General features: G+C 42.3%; 1 protein-coding gene across 1 annotated transcript in view; it reads right to left on the reverse strand.

The window, feature by feature from the left end:
- LOC135216733 (small ribosomal subunit protein uS10m-like) overlaps window positions 1–19,256 on the reverse strand; it is a 74,240-nt gene that overhangs the window by 39,954 nt on the left and 15,030 nt on the right. The window contains exons 2-3 of the mRNA XM_064252197.1: window positions 2,197–2,361; window positions 1,904–2,043 (exon numbers count right to left, since the gene is read on the reverse strand). Coding sequence (XP_064108267.1) covers window positions 1,904–2,043; window positions 2,197–2,361 — 305 coding nt within the window. The remainder of the gene's footprint in view (window positions 1–1,903; window positions 2,044–2,196; window positions 2,362–19,256) is intronic.

Raw genomic sequence — 19,256 nt, forward strand, 5'->3', positions numbered from 1 at the left:
AAAAAAAAAAAAAAAAAAAAAAAAACAAAAAAAAAAAAAAAAAAAAAAAAAAAAGTTCAAAATCAAAATAAAGAAAATTTTTTAATTTTTAGTTTTTTGTAAAGTTAAACATGTTACGTTTTGTTAATGTGTTTCGTAAATTTTAGTTTTATAGTTTTCCTTAAATTTTTTATTTGTTTTCTCCGTAAAGTTAAGTGTACGTACGTACGTACGTTAACTCTGCCGTTTGTCCTCCTCCTCCCTCTGCCGCCACTTTCGGAGATAGCCTCACTCGAAAGGTAAGCTTCCACATTTTACGTACAGTATTTCTTGTTACCATGTACACTAATATACACTTTATTTACGGGTCATAATTTGCATTTTTTTATTAATTTAGGTATTGAATGGTCCAAATTGTTGTAGTATTTCATTGTTTATAGGTCAATTTAGCTTTACACATTATGAAATTTACTGGGGTGTTTTTGGAGGGCTTGGAATGGATTAGCCATTTTACATATAAAATGTGGTCCAAGATACGAAAACCTCATGATACGAAGGCGCCTCGGAACGGATTAATTTCGTATCTCAAGGTACTACTGTATACAGGCTACATTAAAAAGGAAAAATGTCCGTAGCCTTTTACCGAATCTTAAGGTCTTTGGTGTAAACTTAGGCTACAGCCTAGGCCCATAGCCTAAAAGGACATGTCCATAAATCTTACTTTAATTCAAGTTACTACCTAATCCAGGTTATTTTTGTTTACCTTGATGGATATATTAATCCTAGGTTATAGGCTACAGACAATATCTACTACAGCCTACCTAACATTCTCAATGAATCAATGTAGACTGTAGGCTACTGCCTAATAGGGTATTGCCGACATTATCTGAAAGGATTACCTATTTTAATAATAATAGTGGAACATTTCATTAAAGAAACCAGTAAATAGAATGATAAATTCTTCAAAACATTTTTTGCTTCTACAAATAGTTGATGATCACAAAATGTAAGAAGCGCTGATGTGTACGGTGAAAATAGACGGTTCACGGCTTTTCACGCACAGTAAAATCAAACTTAGCTTTTTACTTTCATGTTTCCATCAACTTCAGTAATGAAGTCAATAAGTGAAGAATGAAAATCTCGGAGCTAACGATCTTAAATCGCTAGTGCCAACGTATACTGGCGAAAAACAACGGTTTACGGCTTTTCAGGCACAATGAAATCATTGTTCCACACTATAAACCAAAAAGTATTAGCAGAAGCTTAAAATTGTACACTTAGCTTTCAACTTAGTATATGTTTCCATGAACCCTGGTAATGAACTTAATAAGCAAAGAACAAAATTCTCGGAGCTAGCCTAACAATCATAAATCATAAGTGCCAACATGTGCTGACGAAATAAGCCAATTGCAGCTTGTCACATACAATTAATCATTGCTCCAGTCTAAACAAAAAAATGTTTAACTGGAACTTAAAATTATGCACTTAGCTGAATCAATAAGCGAAGAACGGACTTCGCCGAGCTCTGGTTTCTTGACTGACCAGAAAGAATGGCATTTTGGTTGTATGTAAACAAAATGACTGTGCATCTGTGCATAGCCACTTCTTGCGGTTATGCCATGGTAAACTGGGTATTAGCGTTCACTGAGGATAACAGAAAGTGCCCTCTAATCCTGAGTCCATTTATACTCGATCACTTGTTATAATGTTTATCATTATGACATAATATCTGGCCACAAGACCAGTTACAAGAATTCTTTGACATTAGTCTGGTCACCATGGAACTCTGGATAGACCATGGAAAGGGTAATCCTCGAGGACGAGACAGCAACTACACTTTCAAAAAATGAGCTTAGCATGGTGTGGTCCAACAGTCACATAGTAATTACACATCAGTGATTTATAAAACTTACAAAATACTTACACTTCTTGCAAAGTTACATCTAAATGACCAGCTGCTGTCGATACAAAAGTTAGATATGATTGAAGCACTGCAGTTTCATGCCCTCGACATTCAACTTCTACCATACTGTACAGTTTATCAGGCTCTGTTGGAACTAAATTCTGTCAAAGAAATTACATATATACATTGTAGGGCAAGTGAGGAAAATAAATGTCTTTAATCATGGCATTACCTACATGATTTCATACATATTAATCAATTCAAAAATTTCAGTTTAACAAAACTGTATGGTCAAAGTGTTTTAATGTACTCACAGGAGAATGTTGAGAATACTTTTGATGAGGGTACTTTACTGACAGTGATGCTGAGACATTTTGTCTTGTAGGAAAGCATCTGCTGTTTGCAAACAAAGATGCTGCTCCTGGAGCTACATGACTAGAGGATCTTTGCACAACAAAACGCCCAAATAATCTTGATATCTGAAAACAAATTTTAAATATAATTTGTAATTTTGTAATGCCCTCCCAGTTTTAAGCGTTTCACATTTCTGCGGCCCACTTTGTTGCAGATTTTTATGGAACACATTACAGTGGACCTCTGTATTCATGAGGGTTAGGTACCACAACCACCAGCAAATACCAAAAATCTGCGATATATTGGAACCCATCGAAAATCACACAATCATATTTTAATAGCTGGAAAGCCAAATACCCCTCTAAAAATGCTTAAAACTACCTATACTTTTGTTATTTTTGTAACGAAATGCAGGTAGTCCCCAGTTATCGGCGGGGTTCTGTTCTCAGAAGGGTGCTGATAAGCAAAAATCACCATTAACGAGCTCGGCAATTTATGGCACCTCTGTTAGGTATATTATGGTACCAACTCTCTTATCAGCACCTTATGGCGCTGATAACCGAAACTCAGCCTTTATGGCGCCCTAAATCACCGATTTTATGGCACTAGACAAGCCCCATAAAACCGGATTGCCATTAACCGTGGGCTACCTGTACATTTTTTATGAAAAAAAAAAAAAAAAAAAAAAAAAAAAAAAAAAAAAAAAAAAAAAAAAAAACAAAAAAAAAAAAAAAAAAAAAAAAAAAAAAAAGTCACAAAATAACATGAATACAGGCAGTCGTCCCAGCTTATGGCGGGTTCGGCTTACAAACGTTCCAAGGTTACAACACTTTTCAATTATATTTATCAGAAATTATGTTCAGGTTTACAACGCATGTTCCAGGGTTACGATGCCTACAACGCTGATCTGGCAGTAGAAATATGACTCTTAAAAATGATATTGTTATTATACAATAAAGTTTCATACATACTTACCTGGCAGATATATACATAGCTAAGACTCCGTCGTCCCCGACAGAAATTCGAATTTCGCGCACACGCTACCTGTAGGTCAGGTGATCTACCTGCCTGCCCTGGGCGGCAGGACTAGGAACCATCCCCGTTTTCTATCATATTTTCTCTCTTCCACCTGTCTCCTGCGGGGAGGCTGGGTGGGCCTTTAATTGATATATTCTGCCAGGTAACGTAATGGTATGAAACTTTATTGTATAACTAACAATATCATTTTCATACAATCCACTTACCTGTCAGATATATACATAGCTGATTGGCACCCTTCGGTGGAGGGTAAGAGACAGCTACTATATGGAATAGACAGGTAAACAACATATGTTGTAGGTATAAATAAAACCTTGGTTCCTACCTGATAGGTGGTAGACTTCGTGGGTGTTTGCCCAGTAGTCTGCATCACCTCAAGAAACTTTAGCGAGATATATGATCTATGGCCAAGAGTTCTTGTGGGTCTGCCGATGGGGTCTTATCCGCTTACTCGGCAGAGCCTAAAAGGACTTTGTCAATGGGTGCTGATCCCACTTATATGACAATACACCTTATGAAGGAGCACCAAACAATCCGACCACCTGATCCTAACCATATGTTAGAACTAAGGATTGTTCCGAGTTATCCCGAACTCGTCACAACAACCGTAACTCAAAAACCACTATTGCACACATACATATTTCCAAAAAAAAAAAAAAATTTATACTCATCTAATTGGATATGACAAGATTCTCTTATCTGACAACATAGACGGCCGCTCGCTGCAAACCAAGTCCTCCATTGTTCGAAGAGACTCCAGACCATATCCAAAAAGAAGAAAAGTATATACATTTAAGGATTGGTGTCGGCTCCCGTACCCAGAATCGTATCCGCCGATACGAAAGGACCTAGAGAAAAACACTTCTCATATGTCAACGAACGTCTTTCAAGTAATGAGATGCAAATACTGAGTTGCATCTCCAAAATGTCGTATCTATGATGTTTTTTAAGCGACATATTCTTATGAAACGAGAGAGACGTCGCTACAGCCTCTACTTCATGAGCTTTAACTCTCAACAGTTGTAACTGTGTTCGTCAGGACAGACCTTATGAGCGTCTGTAATGACGTTTCTCACAAAGAATGCCAGCGCATTCTTGGACATCAGTCTTGTGGGGTCTTTTACCGCGCAACCAAAAGACCTTGTCTAGAGCCTCCCATCTGATGCTTTCTCTGAAGGTAGAACTTCAGAGCTCTAACAGGGCATAGAGACCTCTCTGCTTCTCTGCCTACGAGACTGGACATGCCTTTGACTTCGAATGACTTAGGCCAGGGATTCGTGGGATTCTCGTTTTTAGCTAAAACAGGGTCTTAAACGAGCAAATACGCTGAGTCTCCCTTGAATCCGACTTTATCCTGCAGAGCATGTAATTCACTAATTCTCTTTGCCGTAGCTAAAGATAATAGGAATAGGCATTTTCTGGTGATGTCTCTAAACGATGCCAGATGAGGAGGTTCGAATCTTTCCGATGACAGAAACTTGAGGACTACGTCTAGGTTCCAGTTCGGAGTACTGGTTCCTTCGACTTTGAAGTCTCAAAAGACCTTATGAGATCGTGGAGATCTTTATTATCTGCCAGATCCAATCCTCTATTCCTGAATACAGCCGAGAGCATACTTCTGTATCCTTTTATTGTGGATACGGCTAGATGAGATTTTTCTCTCAGGAATAGCAGGAAGTCAGCAATTTCCGCTATAGAGGTAGTGGAGGAGGACAACTTCTTGGATCTACACCTTCTAACTAAACACCTCCACTTCGATTGGTATACTTTCGTAGTGGAGGTTCTGCTGCTCTCGCTATCGCGCTTGCCACTTCGCGAGAAAAGCCTCTCGCTCTGACAAGTCTTTCGATAGTCGAAAGGCAGTCAGAGCGAGAGCGGGGTGGAGGTTTTGATGGTACCTCTTGAAGTGTGGTTTGGTCTGAGAAGATCTGTCCTTCTTGGTAGGGATCTTGGAAAGTCTACGATCCACTCTACCACCTCCGTGAACCAATCCTGGGCCGGCCAAAAGGGGGCTATTAACGTCATCCTCGTCTCCTTTGACGCCACAAACTTTTTCATTACTATCCCAGGATTTTGAATGGGGGAAAAGCATATACGTCTACTCGAGACCAATTTAGCAGGAAGGCGTCTACCATAAGTGCTCTTGGATCTTCCACGACCGAGCAAAAGACTGGCAGCCTTTTGGAAATGAATGTTGCGAAGAGATCCACATGAGGAGTCCCCCCACCCCACAGAGACCAGAGATCGAGACACACTTCCTCGTGTAGGGTCCACTCTGTATGAAGGACCTGGTTCCTCCTGCTGAGTCTGTCCGCCCTCACATTCTTTACTCCCTGTAACGAACCTTGTCAGCAGGGAGATGTTCCTGTGGGACGTCCAAAGCAATAGGTCTCTCGTCAGTTCGTAAAGGAACGAGGAGTGAGTCCCCCCCTGTTTCCGAATGTAGGCAAGTGCGGTGGTGTTGTCCACGTTTACTTGCACTACTTTGTTCGACACCAGAGGTTCTAGACTCTTCAAAGCCAGATGCACGGCGAAGAGCTCTTTGCAGTTTATGTGCCAAGTCACCTGTGCTGGTTCCCAGGTGCCTGACACCTCTTGAGCCTAATGTCGCTCCCCAACCTTTCTCCAAAAGATGCGTCGGAGTACAACTAGGTCTGGGTTCTGTGTTTTTAGAGAGATCCCTTTGTTCTCTTGCAGATGGGGGCAACCACCACTCCAGGTGCGATTTTATCTCCACTGGAATGGGAAAAACGTCCGAAAGCTGTCCGGTTTTCCAGCTCCAAGACTTCTTGAGGAAGAATTGAAGCGGACGTAAATGCAGTCTTCCTAGTGGGAAGAAACTGTTCTAGCGAGGAAAGGGTCCCTAGAAGGCTCAACCATTCCCTCGCCGACGTATGTTCCTTCCCAGTAAGAAGAGAGAGACTATCCGCAAACCTTTTGCGATTCTCTCTTGCGAAGGAAATACTCGAAAACCCCGAGAATCCATCCGAATCCCCAGATAGACTAGGTCCTGTCTGGGGATCAGCTGAGACTTCTCGAGGTTCACGAGCAATCCCAACGCTTTGATCAAATCTAGCGTTAACTATAGGTCCTCCCAAGCACTGTCTCTCTGATCTGGCCCTGATGAGCCAGTCGTTCCAGATACAGAGAGATATTTACTCCTTTGAGGTGAAGAAACCTCGCCACATTCTTCATCAGGCTTGTGAAGACCTGAGGAGCTGTGGACAGGCCGAAACACAAGGCTCTGAACTGAAAGATCCTTCCCCCCGTCATGAAACGGAGGTACTTCTTCGATGAAGGGTGGATCGGGACGTGAAAGTAGGCGTCCTGGAGATCTAGAGACACCATCCAATCTCCTTGTCGTAATGACGCTAGGACTGAAGCAGAAGTCTCCATGGAGAACTTCTCCTTCTGAACAAATTTGTTCAGAGAGCTGACGTCCAGTACTGGTCTCCAGCCTCCCGAGGCTTTCGCAACCAGAAAAAGGCGATTGTAAAACCCCGGGGAGTTTTGATCCAGTACTAGTTCTATCGCTCTCTTGTCCCACATTTGTTCCACCATCGATCGAAGAGTATCCCTCAGCACAGGATCCTTGTACTTGGCTGATAGTTCCCTTGGTATTGACGTAGGGGAGGAGTGTTCAGGAAAGGGATACGATATCCTTCCTTATGATAGCCAATGAAGACGCGTCTGCGTTTATCAGTGTCCAGGCTTCCACAAATCCCAGGAGCCTGGCACCTACTGGTGCTTGGAGGAGAGAATCTTCATTTTCCCTTTTTAAAGGGACGAAAGGCAGACCTACCTCTCTTCTCCGGAGCCTTCCTTCTTGAGGGAGGTCTGGAGGTCGCCCACCACCTCGAAAGGGACTGAACCGATGTACTAGGTCCTTTCTTGTCCGATGCAGAAACAGGTTTCTTCTTTCTTGCTGACTGCGTCAGAAGATCCTGAGTCGCCTTCTCAGTTAAAGAATGCGCAATGTCCTTCACTACTGAGAAGGGAACAAAAAGTCAGATAGAGGCGAATACAGTAGAGCTGCCCTCTGAGCGTGTTGAGACTGCCTTGGTTAAGAAGGCCCCATATACAGTCCTCTTCTTTAGAAGACCTGCTCCAAATAATGATGAGATTTCAAAAGAGCCATCCTGTACCGCTTTGTCAATACAAGACAATATGCATAACAGGGCTTCAGGTTCGATTCCTTCCGAATCATGGGCTTTCTTGGACATCACCCCAAGGGACCAATCTAAGAAGTTGAAGACTTCCAATACATGAAAGAGTCCCTTGAGGAGATGGTCCAGTTCAGAAATTCCCCACGTAATTCGTGCCGAATTGAGACCTTGTCGACGTGAAGCGTCAACTAAGGTCGAAAAATCTGCTTCCGATGTAGAAGGGAGAGCAATACCCATATTCTCTCCCGTCTGATACCAAAATGATATTGTTATGATACAATAAAGTTTTATACATACTTACCTGGCAGATATATACTTAGCTATTTGACTCCGTCGTCCGACAGAAATTCGAATTTCGCGCACACGCTACCTGTAGGTCAGGTGATCTCTTAACTGCCGCTGGGTGGCAGGGACTAGGAACCATCCCCATGTTCTATCATATTTTTTCTATACCGCCTGTCTCCTGAGGGGAGGTAGGGTGGGTATAATTTTGTATATATCTGCCAGGTAAGTATGTATAAAACTTTATTGTATCATAACAATATCATTTTTATACATTTAACTTACCTGTCAGATATATACTTAGCTGATCCCACACCATTGGAGGTGGGAAAGAGACAGCTAAATATAGAATCAACAGGAATCACAACTATCGTTGTAGTAATAAATAAATAAACCTTGGTTCCTACCTGTTTAGACTGAAGACTTCATGAATACAATCCAGGAGTCTAGACAGTCTCAAGAGCCTCAGCGAGATATTGATCTATGGCTAAGAGTTCTTGTGGTTCTGCCAAAGGGGTCTTACCCGCTTACTTGGTAGATCCTGGAAGGACTACGTCAATGGGTGCTTATCCACTTACTTGACAAGACCTTATACAAGGAGCACAACATCGATCCCGATCACCTCAACCTATCCATGTTAGTTCTAAGATTGCAAGAAGTTATCCCCTAACCTCTTGCAAACGACCACAAACTCGAAACACAAACATTCGTACAGTAAAGTACAAAAATAAAAATAAAATTAAAAAAAAAAATGTTTGTACAATCTATTCAGTAAGAGTCTCTTGATTCCCCCACTGATCCAAGCTCGGACGGTCCGTACGCCAGCAAGCATACTAATCAGCAGAAAAAAACCAACAACAATCGTCTCACAAGGTAGATCTATGTACTATCAAAATTTTGAACAAATACAAATTTTTTCTAAGGATCGTTATGTGCTCCCAGCCCCAGCACGTATCGGCTGATACAAAAGGACCCAGAGAGAAACACTTTTCATATGTTACTTTAACGTCCTTGAGATATGTGCGATGCGAACACTGAATTACACCTCCAGTAAGTCGCATCCACAATGTCTTTTAAAGACATGTTCTTCTGAAATGCTAATTGAAAGGTGGCTACCGCTCTAACCTCATTGAAGCCTTCACTCGGAAGAGGTCCTGAAAGATGTCTTCAGTGCAGTCATTATGAGCATCCGTAATAATGCTCCTCACAAAGAATGCTAATGCATTTTTTGACATGGTCTACTAGGATCCCTAACTGCGCACCACAGGCTTTGTTTACATCCGTTTAGTTCATTCTTCTTCTTTAAATAGAACTTCAAAGCTCTAACCGGACATAAAAGATCTTTCTAATTCCTCTCCTACTAGATTTGAAAGTCCTTTAACTTCAAAACTCTTTGGCCAGGGTTTAGAGGGGTTCTCGTTCTTAGCCAGAAACAGAGTCTGGAAAGAACAAATTGCCGCATCGCTCTTAAATCCTACTCGAGAATCTAGAGCGTGTATTTCACTAATTACTCTTCGCAGTCGCTAACGACAACAAGAAAATACATTTTTCTCGTTAGATCTCTAAACGACGCGGTTGAGAGGAGGTTCAAATCTACTAGATGATAGAAATCTCAAAACTACATCTAGGTTCCAGTTTGGAGTGCGAGGAGAAAAGGTTTTTTGAGGTTTCAGATCTAATAATATCGTGGAGGTCTTTATCTTCTGCAATTCTCAAACCTCTGTTTCGAAATACGGCCGAAAGCATACTTCGATAACCTTTAACGGTAGAAACTGATAATTTTGATTCTTCCCTAAGGAAAATCAAGAAATCAGCTATGTTGGTCACAGAGGTATCGGAAGAGGGACAGTTTATTCTTCTACACCATCTTCTAAATACATCCCATTTTGATTGGTAGACCCGAATAGTTGAAGATCTCCTGGGCCCTAGCAATTGCTTTTGAAAGCTTTGCTTGAAAAGCCTCTCGCTCTGACAAGTCTTTCGCTAGTCGAAAGGCAGTCAGAGCGAGAGCGGGAGGTTTTGATGGTACCTCTCGAAATGGGGTTGTTTGAGAAGATCTCTCCTGTGTGGAAGAGATCTTGGGAAGTCGACTGTCCATTCCTGTACCTCTGTGAACCAATCTTGAGACGGCCAAAAGGGAGCGATGAGTGTTAGTCTTGTCCCTCTTGATGCCGCAAACTTCTTAACACCACTCCTAACATTTTGAAGGGGGGGAATGCGTAGGCATCTAGGCCTGACCAGTCCAGTAGCATGGCGTCCACCGCTATCGCTCTCGGTGTCTTCCACTAATGAGCAAAAGTTCTCTATCCTTCTGGATAGGTAGGTGGCGAATAGGTCTATATGTGGACTGCCCCACGAGGGACCGGGACAGAGCTTGACACACCTGAATGTGAAGGGTCCATTCTGTGGGGAGAACTTGGTTTTAACCTGCTTTAGCCTGTCTGCTCTGATGTTCTTCTCTCCTTTCACGAATCTTGTGATAAGAGTCACTTTCTTTTCTTTTGCCAATACAACAGCTCTTTTGTTATATGGAACAGAGAAAGAGAGTGAGTTCCCCCTTGTTTCTTGATATAGGCCAACGCTGTGGTGTTGTCCGAGTTGACCTGTACCACTTGACCTAACACCTGTGTCTCAAAGGCTTTAGAGCTAGAAGAACGGCATAAAGTTCTTTGGAGTTTATATGCCAGTCTAGCTGATCCTTCCTCCATTGGCCTGATATTTCTTTTGTCCCTAGAGTCGCTCCCCATCCCTTCTCTGAAGCGTCTGAAGAACAAGATTATTTGGTTTGGTTCCGAACTTCTAGAGACAAGCCCTCGTTCTTTTCTAAGGGAAAAATCCACCACTTCAGATGATTCTTTACTTCCAGAGGAATACTGAAAGTGTCCGAAAGCTGTCCGTTCTTCCAACTCCAAATTCTTCTTAAGAAGAATTGAAGAGGGCGAAGGTGAGTCCCTTTCCTAGCGAAATGAACTGTTCTAGTGAGGAAAGGGTTCCCAGAAGACTTAAACCACTCCCTCACCAGAACTCCGTTCTTTCTCTAGGAAGCTCGAGATTTTTTGTAATCCCCGAGCAATCCTTTCCTGGGACGGAAAAGCCCGAAACCCCGAGAATCCATCCGAATCCCCAAATAGACTAAGTTCTGACTGGGGATCATCTGCGATTTCTCGAGGTTCACGAGTAATCCTAACGTCTTTGCTAGGTTCAAAGTAGACTGTAGGTCCTCCAAACAACCCGTTTCTCTCTGACTTGGCCCGGATTAGCCAATCGTCGAGATACATTGAGATGGCGTATCCCTTCTAAATGAAGCCATTTGGCCACGTTCCGCATCAGATACGTAAATACCTGAGGGGCGGTCGATAGGCCGAAGCACAAGGCCCTGAATTGGAAGATTTGTCCTTGAACAACAAAATCTTAGATATTTTTCTTGACGATGGGTGAATCGGAACATGAAAGTAAGCATCCGAAGGTCCAGGGATACCATCCAATCTCCCTGAGTAGGGAAGACAGAACTGAAGCTGAAGTCTCCATGGAGAACTTCTTTTCTCCACGTACCTGTTCAGGACGCTTACATCTAGGACGGGTCTCCATCCCCCCGAAGCCTTTGGAACCAAGAAAAGGCGGTTGTAAAACCCCCGGGGCCGAGGAGGATCTTGCACTAGCTCTATAGCATTCTTGTCCCTCATCGACACCACTTGTCTAGGAAGAGTCCTCGTTCAGTCCATGGGTCCTTGTAACTCGTCGACAAATCCTTTGGAGATGTTGCCAAAGGAGGTCTGTCTACGAAGGGAATGATGTACCCCTTCTGTAGGACAGACAGAGTCCAGGGATCTGCTTCTCTTACGGACCAGGCATCCAGAAAGTATTGAAGTCTGGCCCCTACCTGTGCTTGGAGGACATGGCTGCTATTTGCTCTTTTTAAAAGAGCGGAAGGAAGACCTCCCTCGTTTGTCGAAGGGTCTTCTCTCCGAAGTTGATCGAGTTGAAGGGCTCCACGAAAGGGCACCACTGGAGTCCGAGCCACCTTCTTCTGAGTCTTAACTGCAGGTCTACTTTTCTTTGTAGATTGTACAAGAAGGTCCTTCGTAGCCTTTTCCGACAAGGATCTCGCAACATCCTTCACTAAAGATGAAGGAAACAGATGTTCTGACCGAGGTGCGAATAATAAAGCGGACCTCTGAGAAGGAGAAACTCCTTTCGTTAGGAAGGAACTGTAAATAGATCTTTTCTTCAACATCCCAGATCCAAAAAGAGCGCCAACTCACCAGAACCATCTTGTGCACAGCCTTATCCATGCAAGATAGGACACTGTGCAAAGTTTCTGGATCTAGAAAATCTGCTCACTCGTCTTCTTAGCCAGCACCCCAAGAGACCAATCCAAGAAGTTGAATACCTCTAAGACGTGAAAAATTCCCTTAAGGTGCTGATCTAACTCCGACATACTCCAGGACGCCTTTGCTGAATTGAGAGACTGTCTTCTCACAGACTCTACAAGACTCGAGAAATCTGAATCTGCCGACGAAGGGAGCATCAATCCCATCGCCTCTTCTGTCTTATACCAAATGCCTCTTTTCCCCGTCAGTTTAGTTTTTGGAGGGGAAGGAGAGCAATAAACCGTTCTCAAAGTTACCTTTTTTGTAGATAAAAGCCACGAATCTAAAGACTGGAGGGCTTTCTTCATTGAGATCGCCGGTTTCATCTTTAAGAAAGCCGAGGATTTCGGGGTTTTTGTGCTCGAAAACAGAGATCCGGCGAAGGAAGGAGGAGCTGCAGGACTAAGAGAATCCGCAAACTCCTCTAGAAGTAACGAGGGCTAAAACTTTATAATTGGAAAGTCCCTCGTTAGTTGAAACTTCTTCCTCAGAAATCTCTTCCAGTTCCAGGTTAGAAGGAGATCGCTCTTTCCTGACCGATTCTCTATCAGGAGAAGCCGCCTCCCGTGGGAGGCGTCCATGCTTCTTGCTGGTGTCAACCGCTTAGGAGCGTCCTCGCGCTTGTCTGACGACTCTTTCCTGAGAGGCGTCCTGCTTCTTGTTGACGTCTCGCGCCTCGAAGCGTCCTGGCTCTTGCCTCGCACCTCGCTCTTGCCTGGATCCTCGTTCCTGGGAGGTGTCCTGCTTCTGGATGGCATGACGCGCCTATCTTGACGCTCGCGCCTGGCTGACGTTTCACGTCTCGCAAACTCGACTCTCTTGTCTGGCGTCTCGTGCTTGCGTTTGACAGAACGGATCCTGCTCGGCCTATGCAAGGCTGATGAATCCGATTCCAAATCAGAGGAAGACAAAATACTATGGCGAGTCTGAACCCTCGATAGCCTAGACTTCTTAATAGGCAGGAAATCGTCTTTCCTTCTGGGAGGTCTTTATACAGAACTCCCACAAGAGAAGTGATGGAATCTGCATAGTGCGAAGGATTCTTTTAGTCTCTTCATTATTGTCTACCCTCGGTTGTTTAATTACTGGATGGTCCTCCTCTTGAAAACGCTCAGGACTAGAAGTAATCCTGGGTTCATCCAAACGTCTCTTAAGGGGGCGAGAAAGATCCGCCGATCTCCACCCTCTTTTAGGTGAGGAATTCTCCGAGGAGGAGAAACACTCACGCAGAACGCTTTTTCTGTAACGTTCTCTGGCATTCTGTGGCGATACAGAAAATGCCGAAGGGACGTCTGACTGTTGGGGATCCTCCACAACCTCCTTACGGCTTTCGACATTCCTTCTCCTCTGGGCTTGGGAGCTTGAAAGAGGTCTAGGCCTGGGAGCGTTGTGAAGACAATCAGACGCCCCCTCCACTGCACTGGGGACACTTATATCACTATCCACAGCACTATAATTACACTGCTTACCTTCATAGGCCGCCATTTTGGTTTCCATTTTCCGAAGAGCGGCTTTAAGATCGCTATCTCAGATGCCGAATTCTGTGTGTCTAATAAAGGAGCAGGTACATTAGATGGGGCAGTAAAAGGAGAAGAGGGTATATTATTACTAATAACCCCGCTAGAACTAGATAAAGGTTTGGAAGAAGACCTCCTCACCCTGTTCTTTCTAACTTCTTCACGTATGAGGTTAGAGATTTCCATTCTTCCTCACTCAAATCCTTGCATTCATTACAAGTATTACCAAAAGAACATTCATACATCCTGCATTTCCTGCAAATAGTATGAGGATCAATTGATGCCTTCGGCATCCTAACTTTACAACCCGCATTCACACACATTCTCACCACATTTCCAGAATCAGACTCATGTTGAACAATCCAAATCAAATTCCAAAAACGGTCCACAATCGCGTATGCCAGTACAATCAATGCAAATACGTCACCGAGAAGTCCAAACGAAGATCAATTGCGATGCAAAATACGAATCCAGCCGGAGATACCCACAACGATGTTGCCAGTATGGCCGACAGAAAAAATATGATAGAACATGGGGATGGTTCCTATTCCTCCTCGCCACCCAGCGGCAGGTAAGTAGATCACCTGACCTACAGGTAGCGTGTGCGCGAAATTCGAATTTCTGTCGGACGACGGAGTCAAATAGCTAAGTATATATCTGACAGGTAAGTTAAATGTATAAAATGCCTCTTTTCCCAGCTAATCTTGCTGGAGGCATGCAGAAGACTGTTCTCACTAAGTCTTTCTTAGACTTCATCCATGAGTCTAAGGATTGTAAGGCCCTCTTCATCGAAATGGTGGGCTTCATTTTGAGAAAAGACGAAGGTTTTTCTTCGTCTTAAGCACTTGAAAAGAGAGAGCGCGGAGAAGGAGGAGCGGCAGGAGTCAACTCGTCTCCATACTCCTCAAGAAGCAAGGTAGTCAAAACCTTATAGTTAGACAGTCCTTCTCTTCCCTGATATTCATCATCCGAGTTTTTCTTCCAAACTCGGGATCTACATGAGTCTCCGCTCTCCTTTCCGTACGTTCCTCTTCTGGAGGAGACAAAACTCCTAATAGGAGAGGGGCTAAGGGAATGATAATCCTCTTTCCCGCTTTAATAGTCTTGGAAGGCGCCACAAGCTCAGGCTTCTCTTGAAAATTAGAAGGACGCGTTCCCGCTTGTATGACGCTCTTCCCGTTCGCCAAGCGTCCTGGCTGACGTCTCTCGCTTACTTGTCTGCTGACGTCTTGATGACGCTTCGCGCCTGGAAGACGCTCCGCTCTCCAAAGGCGTCCTACTTGGCGTCACAATATTGGTCGGAGCGTCACGTCTATGATCCGATTTCAATGACGCTTCACGTCTAAAAAGACGTCTTACGTCTCTCTGGCGTTACGAACTTTCGTAAGCCACCGTTCTCGTTCTCGAACTCGAAGCTTCTGTAAGACGTTTAGCAGCTTCACGTCTGCATGACGCTTCTCGTTGAGCAGGTGAGAGAGGACGAGACTTCTTAATTGGAAGCGTCACGTCCTTCCGACGAGGCGCTAAAAACTCCCACTAGAGAGGACAGTTGCTCTTGAACTGCCATAATTATCCTCCTTGACGCTTCTCCCACGTCCACTGCATGACTCCTTTCGTCATCACTCGGGGAGAAGAAGGAAAGGGTACTTCTGCGTACTCGTCAGGTGACGCTGACGCCACCTTCGCTTCTTAATAGAAGAAGGAGCGTCATCTGAGAAGCGCTCTGGGCTAGAATCTATTTCAGGTTCTTTCATATGACGCTTCAGCGGTCTCGACAAGTTCGACTCCTTCCACCCTCCGTTTAGGTGAGGGAGGGAGTGAGAGGACGAGAAAACACTCACGAAGGACGCTTTTCTATAGCGCCCTTGAGCCGCCTGCCCACGAAGCAGAGCTAGCTGAAGGGACGTCTGACCGTTGGGGATTCCCCACGACCTCCTTAAGGCTTTCGACTTTCCTTCTCCTCTAGGCATGGGAGCTTGGAAGAGGTCTAGGCCTGGGAGCGTCGCAGGGACGATCAAACGCCCCCTCCACAACACTGGGAGAACTCAACACTTCACTGTAATGCGCACTTTCACTAGCCTTACCTTGGAAGTCAGCCATCTTGGAACTTCATGTCTCTAATTGTAGCTTTCAGATTGGCGATTTCCGAGGCCGAATCCGAAAGAGCACTCTGAGAATGAGATACATAGGGAGAATCTACATCAGTAGATTAGAATTATCCGTGAAAGGCTCAATAGGCCTTGAACTCACACCTTTCAGACGTCTAACCCTATCCCTCTCTAACTTCTTCAAATAAGAAGTCAAAGTCTTCCACTCTTCTGCATTTAATCCCTCGCATTCCTTACAAGTATTATTAGCAGAACACTGAAACCCCCAACATTTACGGCATACAGTGTGAGGATCAACCGAAGCTTTCGGTATCCTCACCCTGCAGCCTACATTCACACACATTCTCACACTCACATTTGAATCAGACATACTGAGAAAAATCCAAAAGAGTTATTAAAAACCAAAAACAGTCCACAGTAGCGAATGCCAAAACACGATCCAGATACGTCACCAAAAAGCCGAGAAACGATGATCAAAGGATGAAATATGAATCTAAGTCAGGAGGTAATAGCAACAATGTTGATACCACCGGCGACAGAGAAAATATGATAGAAAACGGGGATGGTTCCTAGTCCTGCCGCCCAGGGCAGGCAGGTAGATCACCTGACCTACCTGTAGCGAGTGGCGCGAAATTTGAATTTCTGTCGGGGACGACGGAGTCTTAGCTATGTATATATCTGACAGGTAAGTGGATTGTATGAAAATGCAAAATAATATTTGAAGGTTTTTTTGGTGATAGTTTTTAATGCACCCAAAGCATTAAAAGTAAGGTTTTCTTAGGATTTTTTACGATGTTCCAGCTTACGATGATTTTCGTCTTACAACGTGTCTCAAGAACGGAACCCCCGTCGTAACCTGGAGACTGCCTGTATACAGTAATTAGTTAATTTTTTCTAAAAAAACAAAAAAGTCAGCAAATTACCTATTTTTTCACTATAACAGAAATATCTGCAAATAACTGAATCTGCGATTGCCATAACCGCAAATAAATGGGGGTCCAATGTACTCACTTTTCTACAGGGGAACTTTCAGTAATTTGAGGATTTTTTCTATGAAACTTATCTGAAAATTTATTAGTACACTGTAATTCATATTTTTTTGTAGAACACTATTCATTTACTAATTACTGTATTTTTTCATATTATGCTTGCGAATAAATACGTACTGGTTTTTATGGTAAAAATGATTTACAGCAAACTTATAATGTACATAGTTATGTATCTATTAAGCTCATTCTAGGTTGGACCCCATACTGAGCATAATAGGTGAATAACTTCCTCCCTTCATTATTATTATTCTCTGCCTCAGAAATAATTCATAATTTCACTCTTGATGGTAATATATATGATGATGCATGGTGCCAATTCAATTGTGTGAGTGTGTCTCTCTCTCTCACAGAGAAAGAGAATTGTACATTGATTATGCTCAGTCTAGGGCCCAACCTGGAATGAGCTAAATAGATACATATATAACTACATTATAAGTACAATATGATCTATCATCCTAAAAATATTTTACAGTAGTGCCTCAGGTTACGAAATTAATCCGTTCCGAAGCGGCCTTCATAACATGATTTTTTCGTATCTAAACTACGTTTTAAATGTAAATTGCCTAATTCGTTCCAAGCCCTACAAAATCATCACAGTAAATTTTATTATAAAGCTAAATTGACCAATAAACAATGAAATACAACAATTTGGACCATTCAATACCTAACATAATCATGACTGTACCTGTAAGTAAAGTGTAATAGTGTACAGGGTACAAGAAATACTGTACGTACGTATGTAGTAAAATGTGGAACCTTACCTTTCGAGTGAGGCGATGTCCAAAAGTGGCGACAGTGGAGGAGGACAAATGGCAGAAAACATGAACACTTAACTTTACTAAACACATTAAAAAATGGCATAAAAAATTAACACTAAACTTTACGAAACACATTAACCCTTAAATGCCAAGCCGGTATTTCCGAAAGTGTCTCCCGTATGCCGGCGGGGTTCGGGAGTGAGCGCCGAAGCAGAGAAAAAGTTGCTTTCAAAAAATCACTGCACGCTTAGTTTTCAAGATTAAGAGTTTATTTTTGGCTCCTTTTTTTGTCATTGCCTGAAGTTTAGTATGCAACCATCAGAAATGAAAAAAATATCATTATCATATATAAATATTGGAATATATGACAGCGCAAAAAAAAGATTTCATATACTATAATTGTATACAGTGGTCCCCCCGTATTCGCGGGGGATGCGTACCAGACCTCCCCCCCGCGAATAGTTAGAATCCGCGAATGTTTGGAACCCCCCTCTAAAAATGCTAATAAACTATCCTGAACATGCAAACACCAAAGTATCCCTTAAAGACCATCCTTCATCAAATATACATAAAATATCCTATTATGGTTCATATTAATCTTTGAAATATTATTAATACTATTTTAAAGTAAATCCTACATTTTATGTTTATACATAAATACATACATACTATGTACGTACTGAATGACTTAGTTACGTATGTGAAAATAATTCAGTCCCCCCATAAGTATTCAGTCATGCACGTTTTCTTTCATACTGTTACTATTTGAGACATCCATTTTCTTTTTAAAAGGGAACAATGGAATGTGAAATCACAAATACCAAATGTCTACTTAAAGTATTATCCTACATCAAATATACCATGGAATTGGTATTATTAATATCATTTTAAAGTAATCTAAACATTTTACCATTAAAAAATATATAAACAGCCAATAGCAGAGAGAGAGAGAGAGAGAGAGAGAGAGAGAGAGAGAGAGAGACGAGAGAGAGAGAGAGAGAGGAATGTTATTGTTACTGTTTAATCTCATTAAACGTAATATTATTTGTAAACTAGTACTGTATATTATTATTTTACCATAAAATGTAGTAATGTCCTTAAAGATATACTTATACATACACTTCCAGCCCAAACAGAGGGTGAGAGTTTACCACTAGCGCATGCTAGTATCTCGTGTGGAGAGAGAGAGAGAGAGAGGGTTGTCCTTATTTAAAAGAGTGAAATGGATAGATTATTGTAGTGAAATGGATAGATTATTGTACTTCTTTAAAATACTATCACATGTGAATTTTGAGATGAGTTATATTTATTATTATTATTATTATTATTATTATTATTATTATTATGCAAAATATATTAATAAACATCACATGTACCATAGAAATTATCTCATATATATCAGCAAAGAGAAAGAGAGAGAGAATCTCAATGATCCGTAGATGGCAACACTCGATTTGACAGTTGAAACCCAGCCAACTAAGCTGGCTAAGTGTTCAAAAAACAAGACACGGGGTTACATAATTCTTTTTATTTATACAAAACTAAAATCTTGCTAATTCACTTTAGTATTTTCTTTAATGAATTTATATTGCTGTTTACATTAATATTGATATTTGAAAATTAGTAAATCATCATCCAAAAAACATACATCGCTTTACGAGAGAGAGAGAGAGAGAGAGAGAGATTTTGAGAGAGAGAGAGAGAGCGAGAGAGAGAGAGAGAGAGAGATTAT

The sequence above is a fragment of the Macrobrachium nipponense genome, chromosome 6, assembly GCF_015104395.2.
Source record: "Macrobrachium nipponense isolate FS-2020 chromosome 6, ASM1510439v2, whole genome shotgun sequence".
In the NCBI taxonomy this organism is placed as follows: Eukaryota; Metazoa; Arthropoda; class Malacostraca; order Decapoda; family Palaemonidae; genus Macrobrachium; species Macrobrachium nipponense.